Raw genomic sequence first — 22548 nt, forward strand, 5'->3', positions numbered from 1 at the left:
GCTGGACAGATGGTTTAGCGGTTAAGGTGCTTGCCTATGAAGCCTAAGGAACCAAGTTCAATTCCTCAGAACCCACATAAGGCAGATACCCATGGTGGCACATGTTTCTGGGGCTCATTTGCAGTAACCGGAGGCTTTGGTGTGCCCGTTCTCTCTCACCCCACCCACCTCCTTCAATAAATAAGTAAAAATAAAATAAAATTTTAAAAATGGATTCTGGAGCTGGAGAGATGGCTTAGCATTTGCCTGCAAAGCCAAAGGATCCCAAGTCGACTTTCCAGGACCCATGTAAACCAGATGCACAAGGGGATGCATGCAACTGGAGTTCGTTTGCAGTGGCTGGAGGCCCTGGCATGCCCATTCTCTCCCTCCTTCCCCTCTCTCTCTCTCTCTCTCTGTCTTTCAAATAAATGAAAATACTTTTTTTTGTTGTTGTTTTTTTTAGTTTTTCTAGGTAAGGTCTCACTCTAGTCCAGGCAGCCGGGCGTGGTGGCACATGCCTTTAATCCCAGCACTCAAGAGGCAGAAGTAGTAGGATTACTGTGAGTTCAAGGACACCCTGAAACTCTATAGTGAATTCCAGGTCAGCCTGGACTAGAGTGAGACCTTACCTAGAAAAAAAACAAAAAGAAAAATAAAATTTTAAAAATGGATTCTCAGGCTGGAAAGATGGCTTAGCAGATAAGGCGCTGGCCTGCAAAGTCTGAGGACCCAGGTTCGGTTCTCTTGGTCCCACATAAGCCAGATGCACATGGTGCACACAGCACATGTGTCTGGAGGCTCTGGTGTGCCCATTCTCACTCACTCTTTCTCTCCCTCTAATAAATAAATAAAAATAAATCGTTTTTAAAAATTGATTCTTTCAGGTATGTAAGGGGAAGATCTGAGGTTTACAGAGTCAAGGGGGTGCCAGCCCGCCCAGATAGTATGTTAGATTGTGGGGGTAGCAGGGGGCACTGCAGCTATTGTACATGAAACTGAATCAGACAAGCCTCGGTGGCATCTTTTGGTTCTTTCTTTGGGTTCCTATACAAGTGAAACTGCCTAAAAGAAGCTAGCTTTCACTGGGCATGGTGGCGCACATCTTTAATTCCAATTCTCTTGAGGCAGAGGTAGGAGGATTGCTGTGAGTTCAAGGCCACCCTGAGACCCCATAGTGAATTCCAGGTCAGCTTGGGCTAGAGTAAGACCCTACTTCGAAAAACAAAAAAATAAAAATAAAAATAAAAGGGGGCTGGGGAGATGGCTTAGCGGTTAAGCGCTTGCCTGTGAGGCCTAAAGACCTGTGGTGGTTTGATTCAGGTGTCCCCCATAAACTTAGGTGTTCTGAATGCTAGCTCCCCAGCTGATGGATATTTGGGAATTAATGCCTCCTGGAGGGGGAGTGTATTGTTGGGGGCGGGCTTATGGACTTTATAGCCAGTTTCCCCATGCCAGTGTTTGGCACACCCTCCTGTTGCTGTAGTCCACCTTATGTTGGCCAGGGGGTGATGTCCACCCTCTGCTCAATGCCATCGTTTTCCCCTGCCATTATGGAGCTTCCCCTCAAGCCTGTAAGCCAAAATAAATCTCCTTTTCCCAGAAGCTGCTCTTGGTTGGGTGATTTCTACCAGCAATGCGAACCGGACTGCAACAGGACCCCGGTCCAAGGCTCGGTTCCCCAGGACCCACGTTAGCCAGATACACAAGGGGGCGCATGCGTCTGGAATTCGTTTGCAGTGGCTGGAGGCCCTGGCACGCCCATTCTCTCTCTTTCTCTACCTGCCTCTTCCTCTCTCTGTCACTCTCAAATAAATAAATAAAAATGAACAACAAACAAAGCTAGCTTTCTCCTGTTTCTCCTGAGTCTCCTTCACCACCATGCCAGCAAACTGTGTGTGTGTGTATTTCAAGATAGTATCTCTCTCGTTCTAGATCAGGCTTACCTGGAATTCACTATGTAGTCTCAGGGTTGCCAGGAACTTGTGGCAATCCACCTATCTCTGCCTATGAAGTACTGGGATTAAAGGTATGCACCACCATGCTCAGCAATATTTTTATTTATTTGCAAGCAGAGAAAGAGAGTTGGGATGCCAGGACCTCTTGCCACTGCAAACTCCAGACACATGCACCACTTTGTGAGCCTGGCTTTAGGTGGATATGGCAGGGCTTTGCAAGGTAGTGCCTTTAACCACTGTACCATCTTCCCAGCCCTCATTAAATTAGAAGGAAGGGAGGGAAGGAGGGAGGGAAGGAGAAGAGACGAGAAGAGCCATAGAAAAAGCCAGATGAAGCCAGGCATGGTGGTACACGCCTTTTAATACCAGCAGTTGGGAGGCAGAGATAGTAGGATCACCATGAGTTCGAGGCCAGCCTGAAACTGCATTGTGAATTCCAGGTCAGCCTGGGCAAGAGGGACCCTACCTCAGAAAACCAAAAAAAAAAAAAAAGTATGGTGCATTTGTGTAGAAACCAGAGGGCATCCTGCAGTGTTCTCAAGTGCACCACCTTTTTTCATGAGTTCTGGGGGTTGAACATAGGTCCCCACACTTATTTTACTGACTGAACCATCTCCCCAATTACCCTCATGTTTCATCTCTCTGTTTGGTTTTACGAGGTAGGGTCTCACGCTAGCCCAGGCTGACCTGGAATTCACTCTGTAGACTCAGGGTGGCCTCAAAGTCACAGTGATATTCCTACCTGTGCCTCTAGTGCTGGGATTGAAGGTGTGCGCCACCATGCCTGGCTTGTGTCATCCTTTATACCTGTTTGTTGTAGTGCGAAGGACCTAACTTGGTCTTACATGTGCTACAATGGAGCTGTATCCCCAGGCCTTTTATACTATATTTTTACTGTACATTGTCCATTTTTCCATGTGGAGGTTTGGATTAGCTGTCCCCCATGAACTTATGTGAACTGAATGCAAGAATGCTAGGTCCTCAGCTGGTGGCAATTTGGGAATTGGACCCTCATGGAGGTACTGCATTATTGGGGGCAGGCTAACGGGTGTTAGAGCCAGCTTCCCCTTGCCAGTGTGTAGCATACTTTCCTGCTACTGTTGTCTGCCTGATGTTGCCCAGGGTCTGATGTCCAGCCTCCATTCATGCCATGTTTTCACCCACCATCATGGAGCTTCCCGTCAAGTCTATAAGCCAAAAATAAAGCCTTTCCTTCCACAGTCTACTTTTGGTTGGGTGCCAGCAATGAGAAGGTGAATACAATTATCTACAAATACCACTGTGGGGCTGAAGAGGTGGCTTAGCGGTTAAGCACTTGCCTGGGAAGCCTAAGGATCCCGGTTTGAGGCTCAATTCCCCAGGACCCACGTAAGCCAGGTGTATAAGGTGGAGCATGCATCTAGAGTTCCTTTTCAGTGGCTGGAGGCCCTGATGCACCTATCCTCCCTCTCTCCCTCTCCCTCTTTCTCTCTCTCTTTCTCTCTCTCTCTCTCTCTCTCTCGCTCATAAATAAATAAATATAAACAAACCAAAAAACATTGTGTTCCAGTTTCCTATCATGCTCAGTATAGTAACATAGTGCGCAAGTTTGTAGCCTAGGAGCAATAACATACAGCACAAAGCCTAGATGTGCAGTGATAGCACTGTGTAGGTTTGTGTAAGTACATCCTATAATATTCTCAGGACAAAATTGTGGACTGTCCTGTTCTCAGAATATCTGCATATTACTTATTACATAATATTGCCTCCTGCTCCTCTGAGTCCCATTATCTTGTTTCATTTTCTTCATAGCTCTTATTGCTACCTGAGCCTTCCAGAAATATTTAACTTTTTGTTCTTTTTCCTATTAGAAGTTTGACTTCACCACTGTGGCTTTCCTGTTTCAAACAGCCAGGCATGGTAATCACAGCACTTGAGAGACAGAGACAGGATAGCTCAGATTTGAAGACCAGCCTGGACTACAATCTTGCCTTGCCAGGCGTGGTGGTGCACACCTTTAATCCCAGCACTACTTGGGGGGTAGAGGGAGGAGGATCGCTGTGAGTTCAAAGCCTGAGATACAGTGAATTCCAGGTCAGCCTGGGCTAGAGTGAGACCCTACCTTGAGAAACCAAAATAAACAAATAAATGTTTGTCTCTAAAAACAAAACGGGCTGGAGAGATGGCTTAGTGGTTCAGACTCTTGCCTGTGAAGCCTAAGGACCCATGTTTTATTCCCCAGTGCTCACATAAGCCTGATGCACACGGTGGCGCACGTGCCTGGAATTCATTTGCAGTAGCTGAAGGCCCTGGCATACCATTTTCTCTCTCTCTCTCTCTCTTTCTCTCTGTGTGTGTGTGTGTGTGTGTGTGTGTGTGTGTGTGTATATATATATATAATATGTGTGTGTGTGTATGTATATATTTCTGCCTCTCCCTCTCCTCCTACTCTCTCTCAAATAAAAAATAAATATTAAAGCACGCCTTTAATCCCAGAATTTGGGAGGCAGAGGCAGAAGGATGGCCATGAGTTTGAGGCCAGCCTGAGCCGACAAAGTGAATTCCAGGTCAGCCTGAGCTAGAGCGAGACCCTATGTTGGAAAAAAAAAAAAAAAGGAAGAAGAGCCAGTTGTGGTGGCACATGCCTTTAATCCCAGCACTTAGGAAGACTGAGGTAGGAGGATCACGGTGAGTTCGAGGCCACACTGAAAGTACATAGTGAATTCCAGGTCAGCTTGGGCTAGAGTGAAACCCTACCTCAAAAAAAGAGAGAGAGAAGTCGGGCGTGGTGGCGCATGCCTTTAATCCCAGCACTTGGGAGGCAGAGGTAGGAGGATCGCCATGAGTTCAAGGCCACCCTGAGACTCCATAGCGAATTCCAGGTCAGCCTGGGCTAGTGTGAGACCCTACCTCGAAAAACCAAAAAAAAAAAAAAAAAAGAGAGAAAGAGAGAGATGATGTTTTTTGGGGGGAGGGGAATTGGGGAGAGCTGCAGGTACATGGATTTAAGAGAAACTGAGGCCTTTTTTAAAAAAAAAAATTTATGGGCTGGAGAGATGTCTTAGCAGTTAAGCGCTTGCCTGTGAAGCCTAAGGACCCCGGCTCGAGGCTTGGTTCCCCAGGTCCCACGTTAGCCAGATGCACAAGGGGGCGCATGCGTCTGGAGTTCGTTTGCAGAGGCTGGAAGCCCTGGTGTGCCCATTCTCTCTTTCTCCCTCTACCTGTCTTTCTCTCTGTGTCTGTCGCTCTCAAATAAATAAATAAATAAATAAATAAATAAATAAATAAATAAATAAATAAATAAATAAATAAAAATACTTAAAAAAAATTATTTATGAGAGAGAGCCAGGCATGGTGGCACACACCTTTAATCCTAGCACTTGTGAGGCAGAGGTAGGAGAATGACTGTGAGTTCGACTGCAGAGTAAATTCCAGGTCAGCCCAGCCCAGAGTGAGACCCTACCATGAAAAAATTAAAAATAAAAATAAAAGAGCGAGGTGTGGTGGCTCATGCCTTTAATCCCAACACTCAGGAGGCAGAAGTAGGAGGATCACTGTGAGTTCAAGGCCACCCTGAGACTACACAATGAATTCCAGGTCAGCCTGAGCTACAGTGAGACCCTATCTCGAAAAACCAGAAAGAGAGAGAGAGAAAGAGAGATTGAGAAAAAAAATAGGTGTACCAGGGCCTCTAATCGCTCTAACTCCAGCTGCTTGTATCACCATGTGCATCTGGCAGGCTGGAGCCCCTGGCATGCCCATTCTCTATCTGCCTCTTTCTCTCTCACACACACAAATAAATATTTGGGGGGAATGGCTTAGCAGTTAAGGCGTTTGCCTGCGAAGTAAAGGGCCCAGGTTAGTTCCCCAGGACTCATGTAAGCCGGATGCACAAGTTTGCACATGCATCTGGAGTTTGCTTGCAGTGGCTAGAGGCCCTAGTACGTCCATTCTCTTTGCTTCTTTCTTTTTCTCAAATAAATAAAATAAAATTTAAACATATTTAGGGCTGGAGAGATGGCTTAGTGGTTAAGGCATTTGCCTGCAAAGCCAAAGGACCCTGGTTTGATTCCCCAGGACCCACCTAAGCCAGCTACACAAGGTGGTGCCATGAATGTGGAGTTTGTTTGCAGAGGCTGCAGGCCCTGGTGCGCCTGCTTTCTCTGTCTCTCTCTCTCTCTCATGAATCTTCCACAAAGCTGTCACCACAGAGAATAGTTGTCATTGGTACTGAGGACCGAGGTTGATGTCTGGTGTGCACGCGTGTGCTTTGTGGTGCTGACAGAGGAGGTTGTGGTGTCTTCCTTGATTGCGCTGTACCATACTTACTGAGTCAGGGTCTCTAGGAACCCAGAACTGGCCAATTCAGCTAGTCTAGCAGCCACAGTGCTGAATTACACCCACCACCACACTCACCAGTCGTTTATACAAGTGCTGGCGGATCCTATCTCAAGCCTCACACTTGCAGGGCAAACACTTTCTCCACTGACTATCTGGCACCAGCGGGACCAAGCGTTGATCAGCCCAGCTAGACTAGCTGACTTGGGGATCTTCCTCACTCTGCCTCCGTAGGCCCGGCACTACAGGCCCACATGGCCTCACCCGGCTTTTAGGTTTGTTTGTTTGCTTTATCCAGGTAGGGTCTCCCTCTAGCTCAGACTGACCTGGAATTCACTATGTCATCTCAGGGTGGCCTCGAACCCCCGGCAATCCACCTACCTCTGCCTCCCAAGTACTGGGATTAAAGGCGTGTGCCACCACGCCCTGCCCCTTAATTTTTTAAAAATTGTTTGTTGAGAAAGGCAGAGAGAATTGACATGCCAGGGCTCCCAGCCACCGTAATCTAATTCAGACGCTTGCACCAACTCATGCACAAGTGCAGCTTTGCATCACCTTCTGTGTCTGGTTTATGTGCGAACCTGGAGAGTTGAACATGGGTTCTTTGGTTTCACAGGCAAGCGCCTTAACGGCGAAGCCATCTCTCTAGCTCTTAAAAACTTTTTTTTTTTAATTGAGAATTTTAATACATGAACATACTCTTAATTTGATCATAATACCTTCCACCTTCTTCCACTGAATGACAGAAGCTTTAACATGAAATGTAGAACTTGGGCAAACAACAAAACTCTGGGACCTGGGGAAATGGCTCAGCACTAACAGTTCGGGTTCAAATCCCCAGTACCAATATAAAGCCAGAGGCACAATGTTGTGCAGGCATCTGGGCGGGAGAAAGCATCTCCGTGGCTCCTGAGAACTTAGCTATTTCAGGGGAGAAGGTGAGGGGGCATGGCTGTGGGATGCCTGCACCACTTGGCTTGGGGCCGAACATTCGGAGGTCTATGCCGACCCATGGAACCATTTCCTGAACTGCAATCAGCTCAGAAGATGCCTGGGCCCCTGGCAAGCCCCGCTCTGCGGAAGGCCCGCGGACAGTTCGAGTTGCCACCAGCCTCACCCCCGCCAACCCCGGGAGTGGTGTCACGAGCGCAGGAGAAAGAAACAGCAGCCGCCACCCCACGAGGAGCGGGGCTGTGGGGGCTTCCGAGAAGAAGGTGAAAGCCCTCAGGTCCATTTCCATCCGCTGGCTCAAGTCGATCGGCCCCGCCGACCCCGCCCCACTCACTGGAGCCACCGCCTCCTCCTCCTCCTGCGCCTTTAAGGGGCGTGGTCACAAGCTCCGCCCCCTCGGCCCGTTGCGCGCCAATAAGGGGAGGGGCACAGGAGGAGGAGCCCAGGCGGGAGGGGGGGAGAGAGTAGGCGTGTGCGCCGATTGCGCAGGCGCAGTGGCCGGACGACAGCGGTGTGTTTCCAAAATGGCGGCGGCGATGGATGTGGACACCCCCAGCGGCACCAACAGCGGCGCGGGCAAGAAGCGCTTTGAAGTGAAAAAGGTTGGGTCTCGCCAGCGCCTTCCTCAGGGAAGACAGAGAGGCGCGGAGGTGGCTGGCAGGCCCGAGGATGACCGAGGCGCGGAGGAGAGGGCTTCATTTCGGGGCGTTCTGGGGACCGGGTACCCACGACAGGAAGCCAGGGGGCGGGCCTTAGGCTTGGTCGGCGTGACGGCGGCCAATGTTCGTCAGGGCTGTGCTAGTTTCGCTGGCTGGTTGAAGGGCCAATCACAGAGGTGCTTATTGGAACACGCGGGGTTGCGACTTGGTTGCGGGAGCCAAGCGTTTGAGCTGTCACTGGAGTGACTGAGAGGTGGGGCGTGGGGGGGTGACGGGGTGTGGTGGTGGTGGGGAATGGGGAGTGAGGAGGCGACTGCGGCGGTTGGAGGATGGGGTACAGTGCGGACGGAGCCCGGAGTGCGAGATCCTCCCGCAGCTGAGGCCTCTTGGAGGAGCCCAGCTGCTGATCTCCTTGCCCCGCCCCTTTCTCGAGCCCAGGATCCTCGGCTTGGGGACAGGGTCCTCGCCGAATGCAGGCCTCCATCTACCCCCCTCGCCCCCGCCCAAGCTAGCTCTCATCCCCTCCAAGGAGTGCGAGTGCAAAGCTCGGTTCTGAGACTTCTGCTGCTTGTCACACAGCCTCCGCCAGCCCCGTTGCTCTCAGGTCTAGAGACCACCTAACAAGACAGAATAAAAAAAAAGGCATGATGGACTTTGTTAGGCAAGAAAAGCAGGCCCTATCTTGGGGCATTGAGAGGTTGAGACACTAGTTCCGAATGATCTGGTAAGAGTAGAAAAGCAAAATGTAGAATATGTCCTTTCTTTTTTTTTTTTTTTTTTGGCATGATACTCCCCTTTTGTGGTTTGCCAGTAGTTTGGGAGAAAAGTGTTGATTCCCATATAAGATGAAATAAATGCTTTTAAAATAAAGATCCTAAAGTAGGTTTGGTGTTATTCCTGAAACATCTGCCTAAACATGATTCCCTCTCCTTTTGCCACCCCCTTCGACCTCCCCTCCTTTTGGCGTCTCATTGTAGGCATCGCTGCTGCTCAGTTACAGACAGCAGCCATATTGAAAAATAATAGAAGTTGGTGGGGGGGGGTGCTCCTCCAAGTTGAGGCTGTGGTGTGAAAAGTGCTGAAGGAGTTCCTAGACATGGAGAAATGGGTTTGAAAGTGATGAGGATTTGGGAAGCGGTACCAAGTTATTGTATAAAAGTGTGCATATACATCTACAATTGCAGAAATCAGAGAGTTCAGTTAGCTGACTACCACTTATAGATCTGGAATTAAATGATTCTGGGCATATTACTGAGATTATCGGTTTATTTGGTAAGAGCCAAAAGAAAATCTTAGTGAATTCTAGTTTCCTCTGACCTAGTCTTGTAAGATTTAAGTGATGACCTTGTTCTGCGTGCAGGCACGCTGGGTAACTAGTTATCCAGCTTATCTCACACTTACCCACTTTATGATCCAATCATCGGCTTAGTTCTATCTCTTGCAAGTTTTCACCTCCCTGCTCTTGCTTTCAAAGCTGCCTTGAAGAGCAGTTACTTATTTATGCAGATTTGGAGTGCTTATACCAGGGAAACCTGCACAGGAAATCAAGTGTGTGCTTACTAAACCTAAAACAGGTGCTTAATTCTTTCTAATTTGATTATATTGATATGACTGGCTAAATTATTTTTAAATGAAAATATCAAGAAATGGTTCATTAATTTATGTGTATATGATGTAGTATCCACAAATGCTTTCCTTTGGGAGCCCCTCCTGTCACAGAGATGGTAACTGCAGTTGCAGGGTGGAACCCCAAGAAGTGTGGTACATTACAAGCAGAATGCATTGTTCTCCCTTTGTCTCTTTGCAGTGGAATGCGGTCGCCCTCTGGGCCTGGGATATTGTGGTTGATAACTGTGCCATCTGCAGGAACCACATTATGGATCTTTGTAAGTAACTGGAGGAGGATGGGGGAAGTTGAGAAGGTTACAGAGATTGTGGCTACTCTGATGCGACCAGTTTTCTTTACAGAACCGATCAGACTACTTGAGAGTCATCGCATCTCATCCATTGGTGTGATTGAAGGAATAGTTTGGGTTTTTGTTGTTGGTTTTAGCGATGTCTTAGAGGCATGCTCATGATAAGCTACTCAATCTAAAGATGGCAAGACCACATTGCAAATGAAATATGGACACAGAATGACCGTTGATTCTTTAAGTCTTATAGAAGTGAAAAGAAAATGTACACAGGCAAGTATGTAACACATGCCTGTGAGCCCAGCACTCAGGAGGCAGAAAAAGGAAGATTACAGAGAGTTCAAGGCCACCCTGGTCTGTATAGCTAGTTCAATTCCAGGCCAGCCAGTGCTACAAACAAACCTGGAGCTAAAATGCTCTCATCTGAGCTAGTTTTGTTGGGCAGGATTTACAGTTCCCCTTTGTATCTTCAAATTCCATGTTTGCAGGTTCAAACAACTGTGCTTGTGTATCTTTGATCTTGTGAGACAGTGTCTTGGCCTGCCTGTTTCCACCCCTGAGTGCCGGATTTTCATTTATTTTTGTATGCATATGCACCATGGCACATGCATGAAGGTCAGAGGACAACTTTTAGGTTGGTCCTTGCTTGTCTAACCCATTGGAGGCAGATTTTCCCACTCTAGAGTCTCACCCTGCAATTCTTTGCTGCCCTTGCCACTAATTTCTGGGAAATTCTCTTGTCTCCAGGTCTCATTCACCATCAGCTTCTGCATGCTGGTATCACAGAAGCCCCCCCCACGGCCTTTATGTGTGGGATCTGGGGATCAAGCTCGGGTACTCCAGCTCGAGGGACAAGTGCTTTATCCACTGAGCCGTCTCCTCAGCCCTTGAAACTGTATATTTCTTTTGGGGTGCGGGGATGGGGGAAGCATTCAAGGTAGAGTCATTACTCTAGCCCAGGCTGACCTGGAACTCACTCTGTAGTCCCAGGCAGGCCTTGAACTCACAGCGATCCTCCTACTTCTGCCTCCTGGGTGCTAGATTAAATAGATACGCCACCACACCTGGCATCATATACTACATTTTGTTATGACATGCTGTTCTTCAACTCCTTTTATTTAGCTTCTGTCCCAGTTTACAGGTTCCTGCCTGACCCCACTAGGGAATGCAGTTTTTTATCCAACTGGGCTTTCATACTATAAGGCCCAAGGGGTTCAAGGCCTAAAAGGAACATTCTCCAAGAACAGGGGATAGGACTGGAGAGATGGCTTAGCTGCTAAGGTGCTTGCCTGTGAAGCCTAAGAACCCAGGTTCAATTCTCCAGATCCCATGTAAGCCAGATGCACAAGGTAGCACATGTGTCTGGAGTTGGTTTGCAGTGGCTAGAGACCCTGTGTACCCATTCTTTCTCTCTTCCTCCCTCCCTCCCTTTCTCCTAGTCTGTCTCAAATAAAAATAAATTTAAAAGTATGGGGGATAGTAGCTGCTTCTCTCATGAAGTGGCTATATGACAACTAAATTTACAAAATTTGGAGGAATCACTCTATTTTTGGGGGGAGGGGGGTTTGAGGTAGAGTTTTACTCTAGACTAAACTGGAATTCACTCTGTTCTAAGGGTGGCCTCTAAACTCACAGCTATCCTGGTACCTCTGCTGCTCGAGTGCTGGGATTAAAGGCGTCACCCCACCTGGCTTCACACTCTTTTTTTTTTTTTTTGGTTTTTCGAGGTATGGTCTCACTCTAGCCCAGGCTGACCTGGAGTTCACTATGGAGACCCAGGGTGGCCTCAAACTCACGGCAATCCTCCTACCTCTGCCTCCCGAGTGCTGGGATTAAAGGCATGCACCACCATGCCCGGCTTTCACTCTCATTTTTAATAAGTCGAGTTAGCTCAGAATTTAAAAGCATTTCCCACATAAAAAAATTTAGGGGGCTGGAGAGATGGCTTAGCGGTTAAGCACTTTTTAGCTCAGAATTTAAAAGCATTTCCCACATAAAAAAAATTTAGGGGGCTGGAGAGATGGCTTAGCGGTTAAGCGCTTGCCTGTGAAGCTTAAGGACCCTGGTTCGAAGCTCGATTCCCCAGGACCCACGTTAGCCAGATGCACAAGGGGGCGCATGCGTCTGGAGTTCGTTTGCAGTGGCTGGCAGCCCTGGCGTGCCCATTCGCTCCCTCTCTCTCTCCCTCGCTCTCAGATAAATAAATAAAAATAAAAAATTTAGGGCCGAAGCCAGGCCACCCTGAGATCACATAGTGAATTCCAGGTCAGCCTGAGCTAGAGTAAGACCCTACCTCAATCAAACAAACAAAAAAATTAGGGCTGGAGGGATGGCTTAGAGGTTAAGGTGCTTGATGGCAAAGCTAAAGGACCCAGGTTTGATGCCCAGTACCCACATAAAGCCAGATGCACAAGGTAGCACATGCATCTGGCTTTATTAATTTGTTTGTTTGTTTGTTTGTTTGTTTATTTGCAGTGGCTAGAGGCCCTGGTGGGCCCATTTTCTACCCGCCCCCTACTGTGTCTTTCTCAAATAAATAAAACAGGTTCGGGAGAGAGTCCATCTCAAGAAAATCCTAAATGAATGATAGGAGAAGATATCCAACATTCTCCACTGGTTTGCATCTGCACACACATGCAAAACACAGTTATAAGCCAAGTGTGGTGGCACATTTCTTTAATCCCAGCACTTGGTAGGCAGAGGTAGGAGGATGACCATGAGTTCAAGGTCACCCTGAGACTACATAGTGAGTTCCAGCTCAGCTTGGGCTAGAGTGAGACCCTGCCTCGAGAAACAAACAGGCAAACAAAGCAGTTCAGCTCTATACAGCCCTGAGGAATGCATGGCTACGCAGGTTGACAGACTGCTGCTCCCAGGTCCAGCGATGCTGTTGCTCTTGTCTCCACAGGCATAGAATGTCAAGCTAACCAGGCGTCTGCTACTTCTGAAGAGTGCACCGTTGCGTGGGGAGTCTGTAACGTAAGGAGCCGTCGTTCCCTCTTGGCATGACTTGTTGACACCTACCTTTTTTCCTACTTTGTCAGTCATGAAAATTATTAGAAAGAAATATATATTATTAGTACCCCAGCTTTCTCCCAAAATATATAAAAATCACCAGGTATGGTAGTACACATCTTTTATCCCAACACTCAAGAGGGGGAGGAAGGAGGATTGCTGGGATTTCAAGGCCGCCCTGAAACTACATAGTGAATTACAGGTATACCTGGGCTACAGTGGAAGCTTTAAAAAAAACCAAAAAAAAAAAAAAAAGCCACGCATGCAGGGTCTAGCACACTGGGGAGGCAGAGGTAGGTGGATCACTGTGAGTTTGAGGCCATCTTGAGACCACATAGTAGTGAATTCCAGGTCAGCCTGAGCCAAAGTGAGACCCTACCTTGAAAAAAAAAAACATGCTGGGCGTGGTGGCACACCTCTTTAATCCCAGCACTCGGGAGGCAGAGGTAGGAGGATCACTGTGAGTTCAAGACCATCTTGAGAATATACAGTGAATTCCAGGTCAGCCTGGATTAGAGTGAAACCCTACATCAAAAAACCGAAAAAAAGAAAAAGAAAACAACAAACCCAAAAAATATAAAAATAGTAATGTCATTAAATCCTCATACAATTTACCTGAAACAGGATAAACATCACTTATCACAAAGACTACTAACATTAGTATGTCTTGGTGATAACGGGCCCACTTTTCTTAGCCTTCAAAGACTGACAGAGTCTTACAAGATGCTCTTCCTCAACTTTACAACAGAAAAGGGTAAATGTCTGTGGAATTAAGTATGGTGAGTTAGCTGAGTGTTGAGTTTTTGTGTGAGTTTTAAGTTTTAGTTATTAGTTGTTTGTTTGTTTTTGTTTTTCAAATATGGCTCATGCCAGAAATGTCTCGTGCAACATCATGGGACTGAATACAGTTTTACAGAGTGTGGCAGCTGTGAAGAGCACCAAACATCAGATATTATTTCTAGCAAGTGTTAAACATTCTTCAGGCAGGAGAGAAGGCATAGTGGTTAAGGCACTTGCCTGCAAAGCCAAAGGACCCAGGTTCAGTTCCCCAGAACCCAGATGCACAAGGTAGCATGAGTCTGGAGTTCATTTGTAGCATCTAGAGACCCTGGCACACCCATTCTTTCTCTATTTGCCTCCTCTCCCCCCTCTCTCTCTTTCTCTCTCACACACACAAATAAATTAAATTTAAAAAATTTTCTTCCAGCCTGGCATAATGGCACTCAGAAGACAAAGGTTAGCCTGGAACTACAGAGCAAGACCCTACCTCAAAAAAACAAAAAAAAGGGCGGGGGGGGGGAATGGGAGAATTGACTTAGTTGTTAAAACACTTAATCAGAAAGCAAAGAATGGAGGATGGATCCCCCAGTACTCACATAAAGCCAGATGCATAAGGTAGCACATGTGTCTGGAATTCACTTGCAGTGTCTAAGAGACTCTGGCATGCCCATTCTCTCACTCTCATCTTCCCTTCTTTATCCTCAAGTAAATAAATAAAATTTAAAAAGAAAAAGGTTAGGTGTGGTGTTATAGGCCTGTAATCCCAGCACTAGGGAGGCAGAGTTAGGAGAATCACTGTTAGTTCGAGGCCAGCTGGGGACTACAGAATGAATTCCATTTCAGCTTGGGCTAAAGTGAGACTCTACCTCAGGAAAAAAAAAAAATTATACAAATTTGGGGTGGGCTAGCTCCCTCTTAGACTTGAGCCCTCATTTGGTTTTTTGAGGTAGGGTTTCACACTAGCCCAGGTCTGACCTGAAACTCACTATGTAGTCTCAGGGTGGCCTCAAACTCACAGAGATCCTCCTTCCTCTGCCTCCTGAGTGCTGAGATTAAAGGCATGAGCCACCACACCCTGCTTTAGAGCCCCTCTTTTTGTTTGTTTGTTTTTTGGCTTTTGTTTGTTTTTGAGGTAGGGTCTCACTCTAGTCCAGGCTGACCTGGAATTCACTATGTAGTCCCAGAGTGGCCTCAAATCCACAGTGATCCTCCTACCTCTGCCTCCCCAGTGCTGGGATTAAAGGTGTGCGCCACCACGCCCAGCTGAGCCCATCTTTTTACCCTCTCCTGCACACGGCTCTGTTTTGTGTTAGAGTTCTTTGACCAACTTCAGAGTAGCCTGTATTAGCCCAAAGGCAACTTTGATCACTGATAGTGTTAAAGAGACTATATTTGGTGCGTTTCTCTCCCTGACATTTAGACATATGTTGAGGGCCATCCGTGTTTCTGTATGTGAAAGGAAAAAGGGTAAACTTTGCCTTGGCTAAGGAGAAATTTATTCAGCCAGCCACAAAGAAGGGCCAGAGTCTTCTACAAATTAGCTGTGAATTAGTGGAGTCACTTGTGCTGGGTTCAGTTTCCTGTCTGTAAAGTACAGATAATATTATCTATCATTCCTGTTGCTAGGGTTGCTACAAGCCTCAAATGAGGTAATAGATGTCAACATCTTTTTGTTTTGTTTTGCTTTTCGAGGTAGCATCTTACTCTAGCTCAGGATGGCCTTGAACTCATGGTGATTCTCCTACCTCTGAGGCCTCTCGAGTGCTGGGATTAAAGGCGTGTGTCACCACATGTGGCTTTCATTAATTTTTTTTTTTTTTACAACTTCCATATTATAGACAGTAAACCACGGTAATTCCCTCTCCCCCCCCAATTCCCTTTCGCAACTCCACTCTTCATCATATCCCCTCCCCCTCTCAGTCACTCTCCTTTTTTTTGTTTTTGTTTTGTTTTTCAAGATAAGGGTCTCACTGTAGTCTAGCCTAACCTAGAATTCACACTGTATTTTCAGGGTCACCTCAAACTCATGGCAGTCCTCCTGCCTCTGCCTCCCAAGTGCTGGGATTAAAGGTGTGCACCACCATAGCCAGAAAGTGTCTTTTATTTTGATGTCATGATCTTTTCCTCCTATTATGAGGGTCTTGTGTAGGTAGTGTCAACACTGAGGTCATGGCTATCTAGGCCATTTTGTGTCTGGAAGAGTGCATTGGAAGCAGTCCTACCCTTCCTTTGGCTCTTACATTCTTTCTGCCACCTCTTCCACAATGGACCCTGAGCCTTGGAAGATGTTTCAGTGTTGTTTCAGTGTTGTGCACTCCTCTGTCGCTTCATCTTAGCACTATGATGCCTTCTGAGTCATCCCAAGGTCACTGCCATCTGAAGAGAGAAGCTTCTTTAACCAAAAGTGAGAGTAGCATTAATATATGGGTATGAACATTAAGAGAAGTGCTTACTGGGCAGTTTGATGAGCATAATATGTACATTTAGGCAGACACCAGCAGACATTACACCCCTAGGGCTTATGACTACCCCCGTCATAGGTTTTCAGTATTAGGCACATATTCCTTTCATGGTGAGGGCTTCAGTCCAGTTAGAGAGCAGTTGGTTTTCCCCATAACAGACATGCAGCTATTGTACCCATTGGCTTGTTTGGCCTGGCTGGCCAAATTTAAGGCTTGCATTGTCCACTGTTGTTTATCTCCACTGGTAAATCCAAATTATTTTTTTTTAACTTTTTTAAGAAATGTTTTATTTATTTGGAAGAGAGAGAAAGAGGGAGAGAGAGAGAGAGAGAAAAGAAGAGAATGGATGCACCAGGTCCTCTAGCTGCTACAGACAAACTCCACACATACGCTCCACCTTGTGCAGCTGGCTTATGTGGGTCCTGGGGAATTGAACCTGGGTCCTTTGGCCAAAAATTTTGCTTTTGTTTTTGTTTTTCAAGGTAGGGTCTCACTCTAGCCCAGGCTGACCTGGAATTCACTATGTAGTCTCAGGGTGGCCTCAAACTCTCGGTGATCCTCCTACCTCTGCCTCCCAAGTGCTGGGATTAAAGGCGTGTGCCACCACACCTGGCAAATTTTGCATTTTTAAATCTTGTATTGATGACCTCATGCAGTCACTGGTCAGGTGATGAATGCATTGTCACCCTGTGTGCTTGCACCCTTGCAGTATCAGTGTACCCGTGACTAGCTCTGGAAGTAAAGTCAGCAGTGAGCTGGTGTAGGGAGGCTGGGAAGTGCCTGTCTCAGTTCTGAGTGGGTGGCAGTGGGGGTGTATGGTCCCACAGAGTGGGGAGGAGAAGGCTTTACTAGGAACCTCATCCTTCCAGGGCTGAAAGCTGTCCACCCAGACTGGAGAAATTTGAGATCTGTTTGGTCAGGTCTCCTTTGTCAGAGAAAGACGTGTCTTGTTCCAGGCAGAAGACCAGGAGCCCATTCCCTCTTCCATCAGAGGGCAGTGGCGAGCAGACTTCTGTGCTCCCTGGATCATTTCTACGGCCTGCTGTCCTTACCTGCTGCACTGTGCTTGTGAGGTTCCGGCAGCGGGTGAGCAGCCTGCCAACAGTTCCTTTTAATAAGATGTCTCTTTTCTTTCAGCATGCTTTTCACTTCCACTGCATCTCTCGCTGGCTCAAAACGCGACAGGTGTGTCCATTGGACAACAGAGAGTGGGAATTCCAAAAGTAAGTGTCTGTGCATGTATGGCTTGTATGTCTGGGCTTTGTGGTTTATGTCATGCTCTGACACACCTCAGCTGGAAGAAGTTGGAGCCATGGAACATGCCTTATTTATGTTGTGTTTTATTTGTATTTGTTTGTTTGGTTTTGTTTTTCAAAGTAGGGTCTCCCTCTTTTCCAGGCTGACCTGAAATTAACATTCTCAGGGCGGCCTCCCAACTCATGATGATCCTCCTACCTCTGCCTCCTGAGCACTGCTGGGATTTTTAATTTATTTGAGAGAGAGAGAATGGGCATGGTAGGGCCTCCAGCCACTGTAAACAAACTCCAGACACATGTGCCACCTTGTGTATCTGACTTATGTGGGTCCTGGGGAATCAAACCTAGGTCGTTTGGCTTTGCAAGCAAGCACCTTAACCACTAAGCCATCTCCCCAGCTCTACTTTTTGATTTTTTGAGGCAGAGTCTCACTCTAGCCCAGGCTTACCTACAACTCACTGTGTAGTCCCAAACTGGCTTCCGATTCACAGTGATCTTCCTACCTCTGCTTCCAGAGTGCTGGGATTAAAGGTGTGCACCACCATGCCCAGCTCTGTGTTTTATTTTTTCCAAAGCAGGGTCTCACTGTAGTTAAGGCTAAGCTGGAAATCACTGTTCCTCCAGGCTGACCTGGAATTAACTATGTAGTCTCAGGGTGGCCTCAAATTCAAGGTGAGCCTCCTACCGCTGCCTCCCAAGGCCTGCAATTCACTATGTAGTTTCAGGGTGGCCTTGAACTCTTGGCAATCCTCCTACTTCTGCCTCCCAAGTGCTGGGATTAAAGGCATGTGCCACCATGCACAGTTGCGTGCCATTTATTTATTTTGGTTTTACAAGGTAGGGTATCACTCTAGCTCAGGCTGACTTGGAATTCACTATGTAGTCTCAGAGTGGCCTCAAACTCTCAGCAATCCTCCTACCTCTGCCTCCTGAGTGCTGGAATTAAAGGCATGCGCCACCACACCCAGATTTTTAATTTTATTTATTTGAGAGCGGGAAAGAGGCAGAAAAAGACAGGGCATGCCAGGACCTTCAGCCACTGTAAACAAACTCCTCCAGACATATCTACCACCTTGTGTATCTGGCTTACCTGGGTCCTGGGAAATTGAACCTGGGTCCTTTGGCTTGGCAGGCAAACACCTGAACTGCTAAGCCATCTCTCTGGCCCACATGCCATATTTTTTAAACTAAGCTCTACTTAGTTAATTGAGGGCATACCTATGTGGAAAAGAATTAGCCAACATTAAAGGTTACAGCCTGTTTTTCTAACATGCTAGAGTCTGAGAAAGTGGAATTGGCAGTCAGGTAACTATTTAATGTTTCAAAAATCACAATCCTAATAAGATTCCATGGGCCACATGATGACAAGTGTCATTGCTTTGGGCTAAACTTGCTCCTTTTTATCTCTTCTCTAGTTAGTTTCTTTTTTTGCTGTGTGTGTTTCTCTTGAGATCCCAGTATATAGCCCTGACTAACCAGAGATTCTATAGACCAGGGTGGCTTCAGATATTTGGTGATCCTCCTGCCTTTGCCTCCTGAGTGCTAGAGGTATAAGTAAATTCCCCACAACCAGCTCAAACACCTCACTCAGCCTCTCAAGCCAAATATTGCATGGTGGGCATTAGGCACCATTTCATTCTGATTAATTCTGATACCTGTGGCCAACTCAATTAAACTTTCTTCATAAATAAAACATTCCAGCTGGACATGGTAACACATGCCTTCAATCCCAGCACTTTTGGGAGGCAGCAGTAGGAGGACTGCTGTAAATTGAAGCCAGTCTGGGACTACAGAGTGGGTTACAGATCAATGTATGCTAGAATAAGAACCTACCTTAGGAAAAAAGAAAAAAAAAAAAAGAAAAACAGCAGGGTATGGTGGTGCATGCCTTTAATCTGAGCACTCCAGAGGCAGAGGTAGGAGGATCACCATGAGTTCAAGTCCACCCTGAGACTATATAGTGAATTCCAGGTCAGCCTGAGCTGGATTGAGACTCTAGACTCAACCTTGAAAGACCAAAAAAAAAAAAAAGGGAAAGGAAAGGAAGAGAAAGAAAGACACATTATCTAGGGGGCTGGAGAGATGGTTTAGTGCATAAGGCACTTGCCTGCAAAGCCTAAGAACTCAGGCTTAAATATCCAGGTCCCACATAAGTCAAATGCAGTGACGCAAGTGCACAATGTCGCACATACGCACAAGGGGCACACATGTCTGGAGTTCATTTGCAGCAGCTAAAGACTCTGGCATGCCCATTCCCTCCCTCTCAAAAAAAAAAAGGTGGGGGAGGGGCTGGAGAGCTGGCTTGGTGGTTAAGGTGCTTACCTACAAAGCCCAAGGACCCATGTTCAACTCTTCAGGTCCCTTGTAAGCCAGATGCACAAAGTGATGCAAGCTTACAAGGTCACAAATGCACACTAGGTGGTGCACACGTCTGGAGTTCAGTTGCAGGGGCTGGAGGCCCTGATGCACCAGTTCTTTCTCTGGCTTGCTCTTGCTCTCCATTTAAAATATATATATATATATAAGCCAGGCGTGGTGGCGCACGCCTTTAATCCCAGCACTCGAGAGGCAGAGGTAGGAGGATCGCCATGAGTTCAAGGCACCCTGAGACTACATAGTGAATTTCAGGTCAGCCTGGGCTAGAGTGAGACCCTACCTCGAAAAATCAAACAACAACAACAAAAAAAAAAAAAAAATATATATATATATATATATATATATAGACAGCCATGTTGGCATACATGTTTAATCCCAGCACTAGGAAGGCAGAGGTAGGAGGGTCACTGAGAGTTCAGGGCCACCCTGAGACTACATAGTGAATTCCAGGTCCACCTGACCTATAATGAGATCCTACCTCAAAAAAAAAAAAAGTAAAATAAAAAATGAATTACATAGCAAATTGTTGATAACTCAAATAGTCACAAAAAGTAGACCACACAAGTCTCACACGTTAGACCTCAGAGGAAACTATTTTAAGAAAATTTATATTTTTTATTTGAGAGCAACAAAGAAAGAGGCAAAGAGAGAGAGAGAATGGTCATGCCAGGACTTCCAGCCACTGCAAACGAACTCCAGACGTGTGTGCCCCCTTGTGCATCTGGCTAGCTTGGGTCCTGGGGAATCAAGTCTCAAACTGGGGTCCTTAGGCTTCACAGGCAAGTGCTTAACCGCTAAGCCATCTCTTCAGCCCAATAAATATATATTTTTTCTATTTATTTGAGAGTGACAGAGAGAGAAAGAGGGGAGAGAGAGGGAGGGAATGGGCACGCCAGAGCTTCCAGCCACTGCAAACGGACTCGAGACACATGTGCCCCTTTGTGCATCTGGCTAACGTGGGTCCTGGGGAATTGAGTCTCGAACCGGGGTCCTTAGACTTCTCAGGCAAGCACTTAACCACTGAGCCATCTCTCCAGCCTCCACCCCCACCTTTAAAAAAATTATTAATTGCAGGCTGGAGAGATGGCTCAGTGGTTAAGGTGCTTGCCTGCAAATACTAACAACCAGAGTTAGATTAACAGTACCCACATAAAGCCAGATAGATGTACAGGGTGGCGCATGTGTCTGGAGTTATTTGCAGCAGCTAGAGGCCCTGGTGCACCCATTGTCTCTCTGCTCTGTGTGGTGGTTCACACTCTAATCCCAGCATTCAGGAAGCAGAGGTAGGAGGATCGCCATGAGTCTGAGGCCGCCTGAGACTACATAGATAATTCCAAGTCAGCCTGAGCAAGAGCAAGACCCTACCTCAAAAAGTCAGAAACAAAGAAAAAAAAATGGGAAAGCAAAAAACAAACCAAAAAAAAGGGGGGGGGGGTTGGAGACATGACCTAGCAGTCAAGATGCTTGCTTGCAAAGCTTGATGGCCTGGGTTCAGTTCCCCAATACCCATGTAAAGCCAGATATACAAAATGGTACATACTTCTAGAATTAATTTGCAGCAACAAGAGTCCCTAGCAGGCATTCTCTCTTTCTCCCTCTCTCTTATTTTTTGGGTGGGGGTTGCGAGGTAGGGTCTCACTCTAGTTCAGGCTGACCTGGAATTCACTTTGTAGTCTCAGGGTGGCCTTGAACTCATGGCGATCCTCCCACCTCTGCTTCCCGAATGAGTGCTGGGATTAAAGGTGTGCGCCACCACATCTGGCTCTGTTCCTCCTTCTCTCATTTCAAGTAAATAAAAAATTAATTGGCCAGGTGTGTTAGCACACACCTTCAATCCCAGGAGAATCTCTGTGAGGCCAGCATGAGGCTAATTCCAGGTCAGCCTGGGCTAGAGCAAGACCCTGCCTTGGAAAAAAAAAAAAAAGATGGGGGCTGGGGAGATGAAATGATTCAGTAGTTAAAAGCATTTGACTGCAGAGCCCATCACCCTGGGCTCAGTTTCCCAGGCACCCACATAAAGCTGGATACAAAAAGTGCCACATGCATGTGGCATTTATAATGGCAATAGATCCTAGTGCACGTACAAGTGTGCACACACAAATAATTTTTTTTTTAAATAAAGTTGCTTATTTGGGCATGGTGTCGCTATACTTTAATCCCAGCTCTTATGAGGAGGGTTGTTGAGAGTTGGAGGCCAGCCGAAGACTACATAGTGAATTCCAAGTCAGCCTGAGCTAGAGTGAGACTACCTCTAAAAATCAAAATAAGTAAATAAATAAGTTGCTGCTCTGTTTTAAGCTGATTTTATAGTTTCATAAAGGAAATTCCCATGGAATTAATAATTAAATTATTTTGTCTTTCAGGTACGGCCACTAGACAAAGAATCCTTCATCAATCCTAACTGTTTTGTTACTCATTTAGCGACTTGCTTTCCCGTTAATTATAAATTAGATAGAAATGTGTCTTTTCTCCTGTGTCTTTTCAGTTTGCTGTTCCGGCAGCCATACTGTACTTTGTGTCAAATAAAGTCCAGTAGGATTCTAGAACAGATGCTGTCTCTTGTATATTTGAAGAAGTAGGTGGAGCCAGGTGTGGCGGCACACACCTCCAGTCCCAGCACTCAGGAAGCAGAGGTAGAAGGGTCCCTGTGAGTTCCAGGCAAGACTACATAGTGAATTCCAGCCTAGGCTACAGAAAAGGCTGGAGAGATTGCTCAGTGATTAAGGTGTTTGCCTGCAAAGCCTAACCCCCTGGGATTGATAAGATTTCCCACTACCCACATAAAGCCAGATGCACAGAGTGGCACATGCATTTGAAGTTTGTTTGCAGTGGCTAGACTCACTGGTATGCCCATTCTCTATCTCTTCTGTCTCTCACTGTGT

General features: G+C 46.6%; 1 protein-coding gene across 1 annotated transcript; it reads left to right on the forward strand.

The window, feature by feature from the left end:
- The first annotated feature begins 7667 nt into the window (after nt 1–7667).
- On the forward strand, nt 7668–22214 carry Rbx1 (ring-box 1). The gene is made up of 5 exons (XM_004650337.3): nt 7668–7807; nt 9672–9750; nt 12686–12756; nt 17172–17257; nt 22030–22214. Exons 1-5 carry the CDS (start codon nt 7730–7732, stop codon nt 22040–22042), a joined length of 327 nt encoding a protein of 108 aa, XP_004650394.1. The 5' UTR covers nt 7668–7729; the 3' UTR covers nt 22043–22214.
- Nucleotides 22215–22548: the final 334 nt, after the last annotated feature.

Source organism: Jaculus jaculus, chromosome 6, assembly GCF_020740685.1.
Source record: "Jaculus jaculus isolate mJacJac1 chromosome 6, mJacJac1.mat.Y.cur, whole genome shotgun sequence".
NCBI classification, from domain to species: Eukaryota; Metazoa; Chordata; class Mammalia; order Rodentia; family Dipodidae; genus Jaculus; species Jaculus jaculus.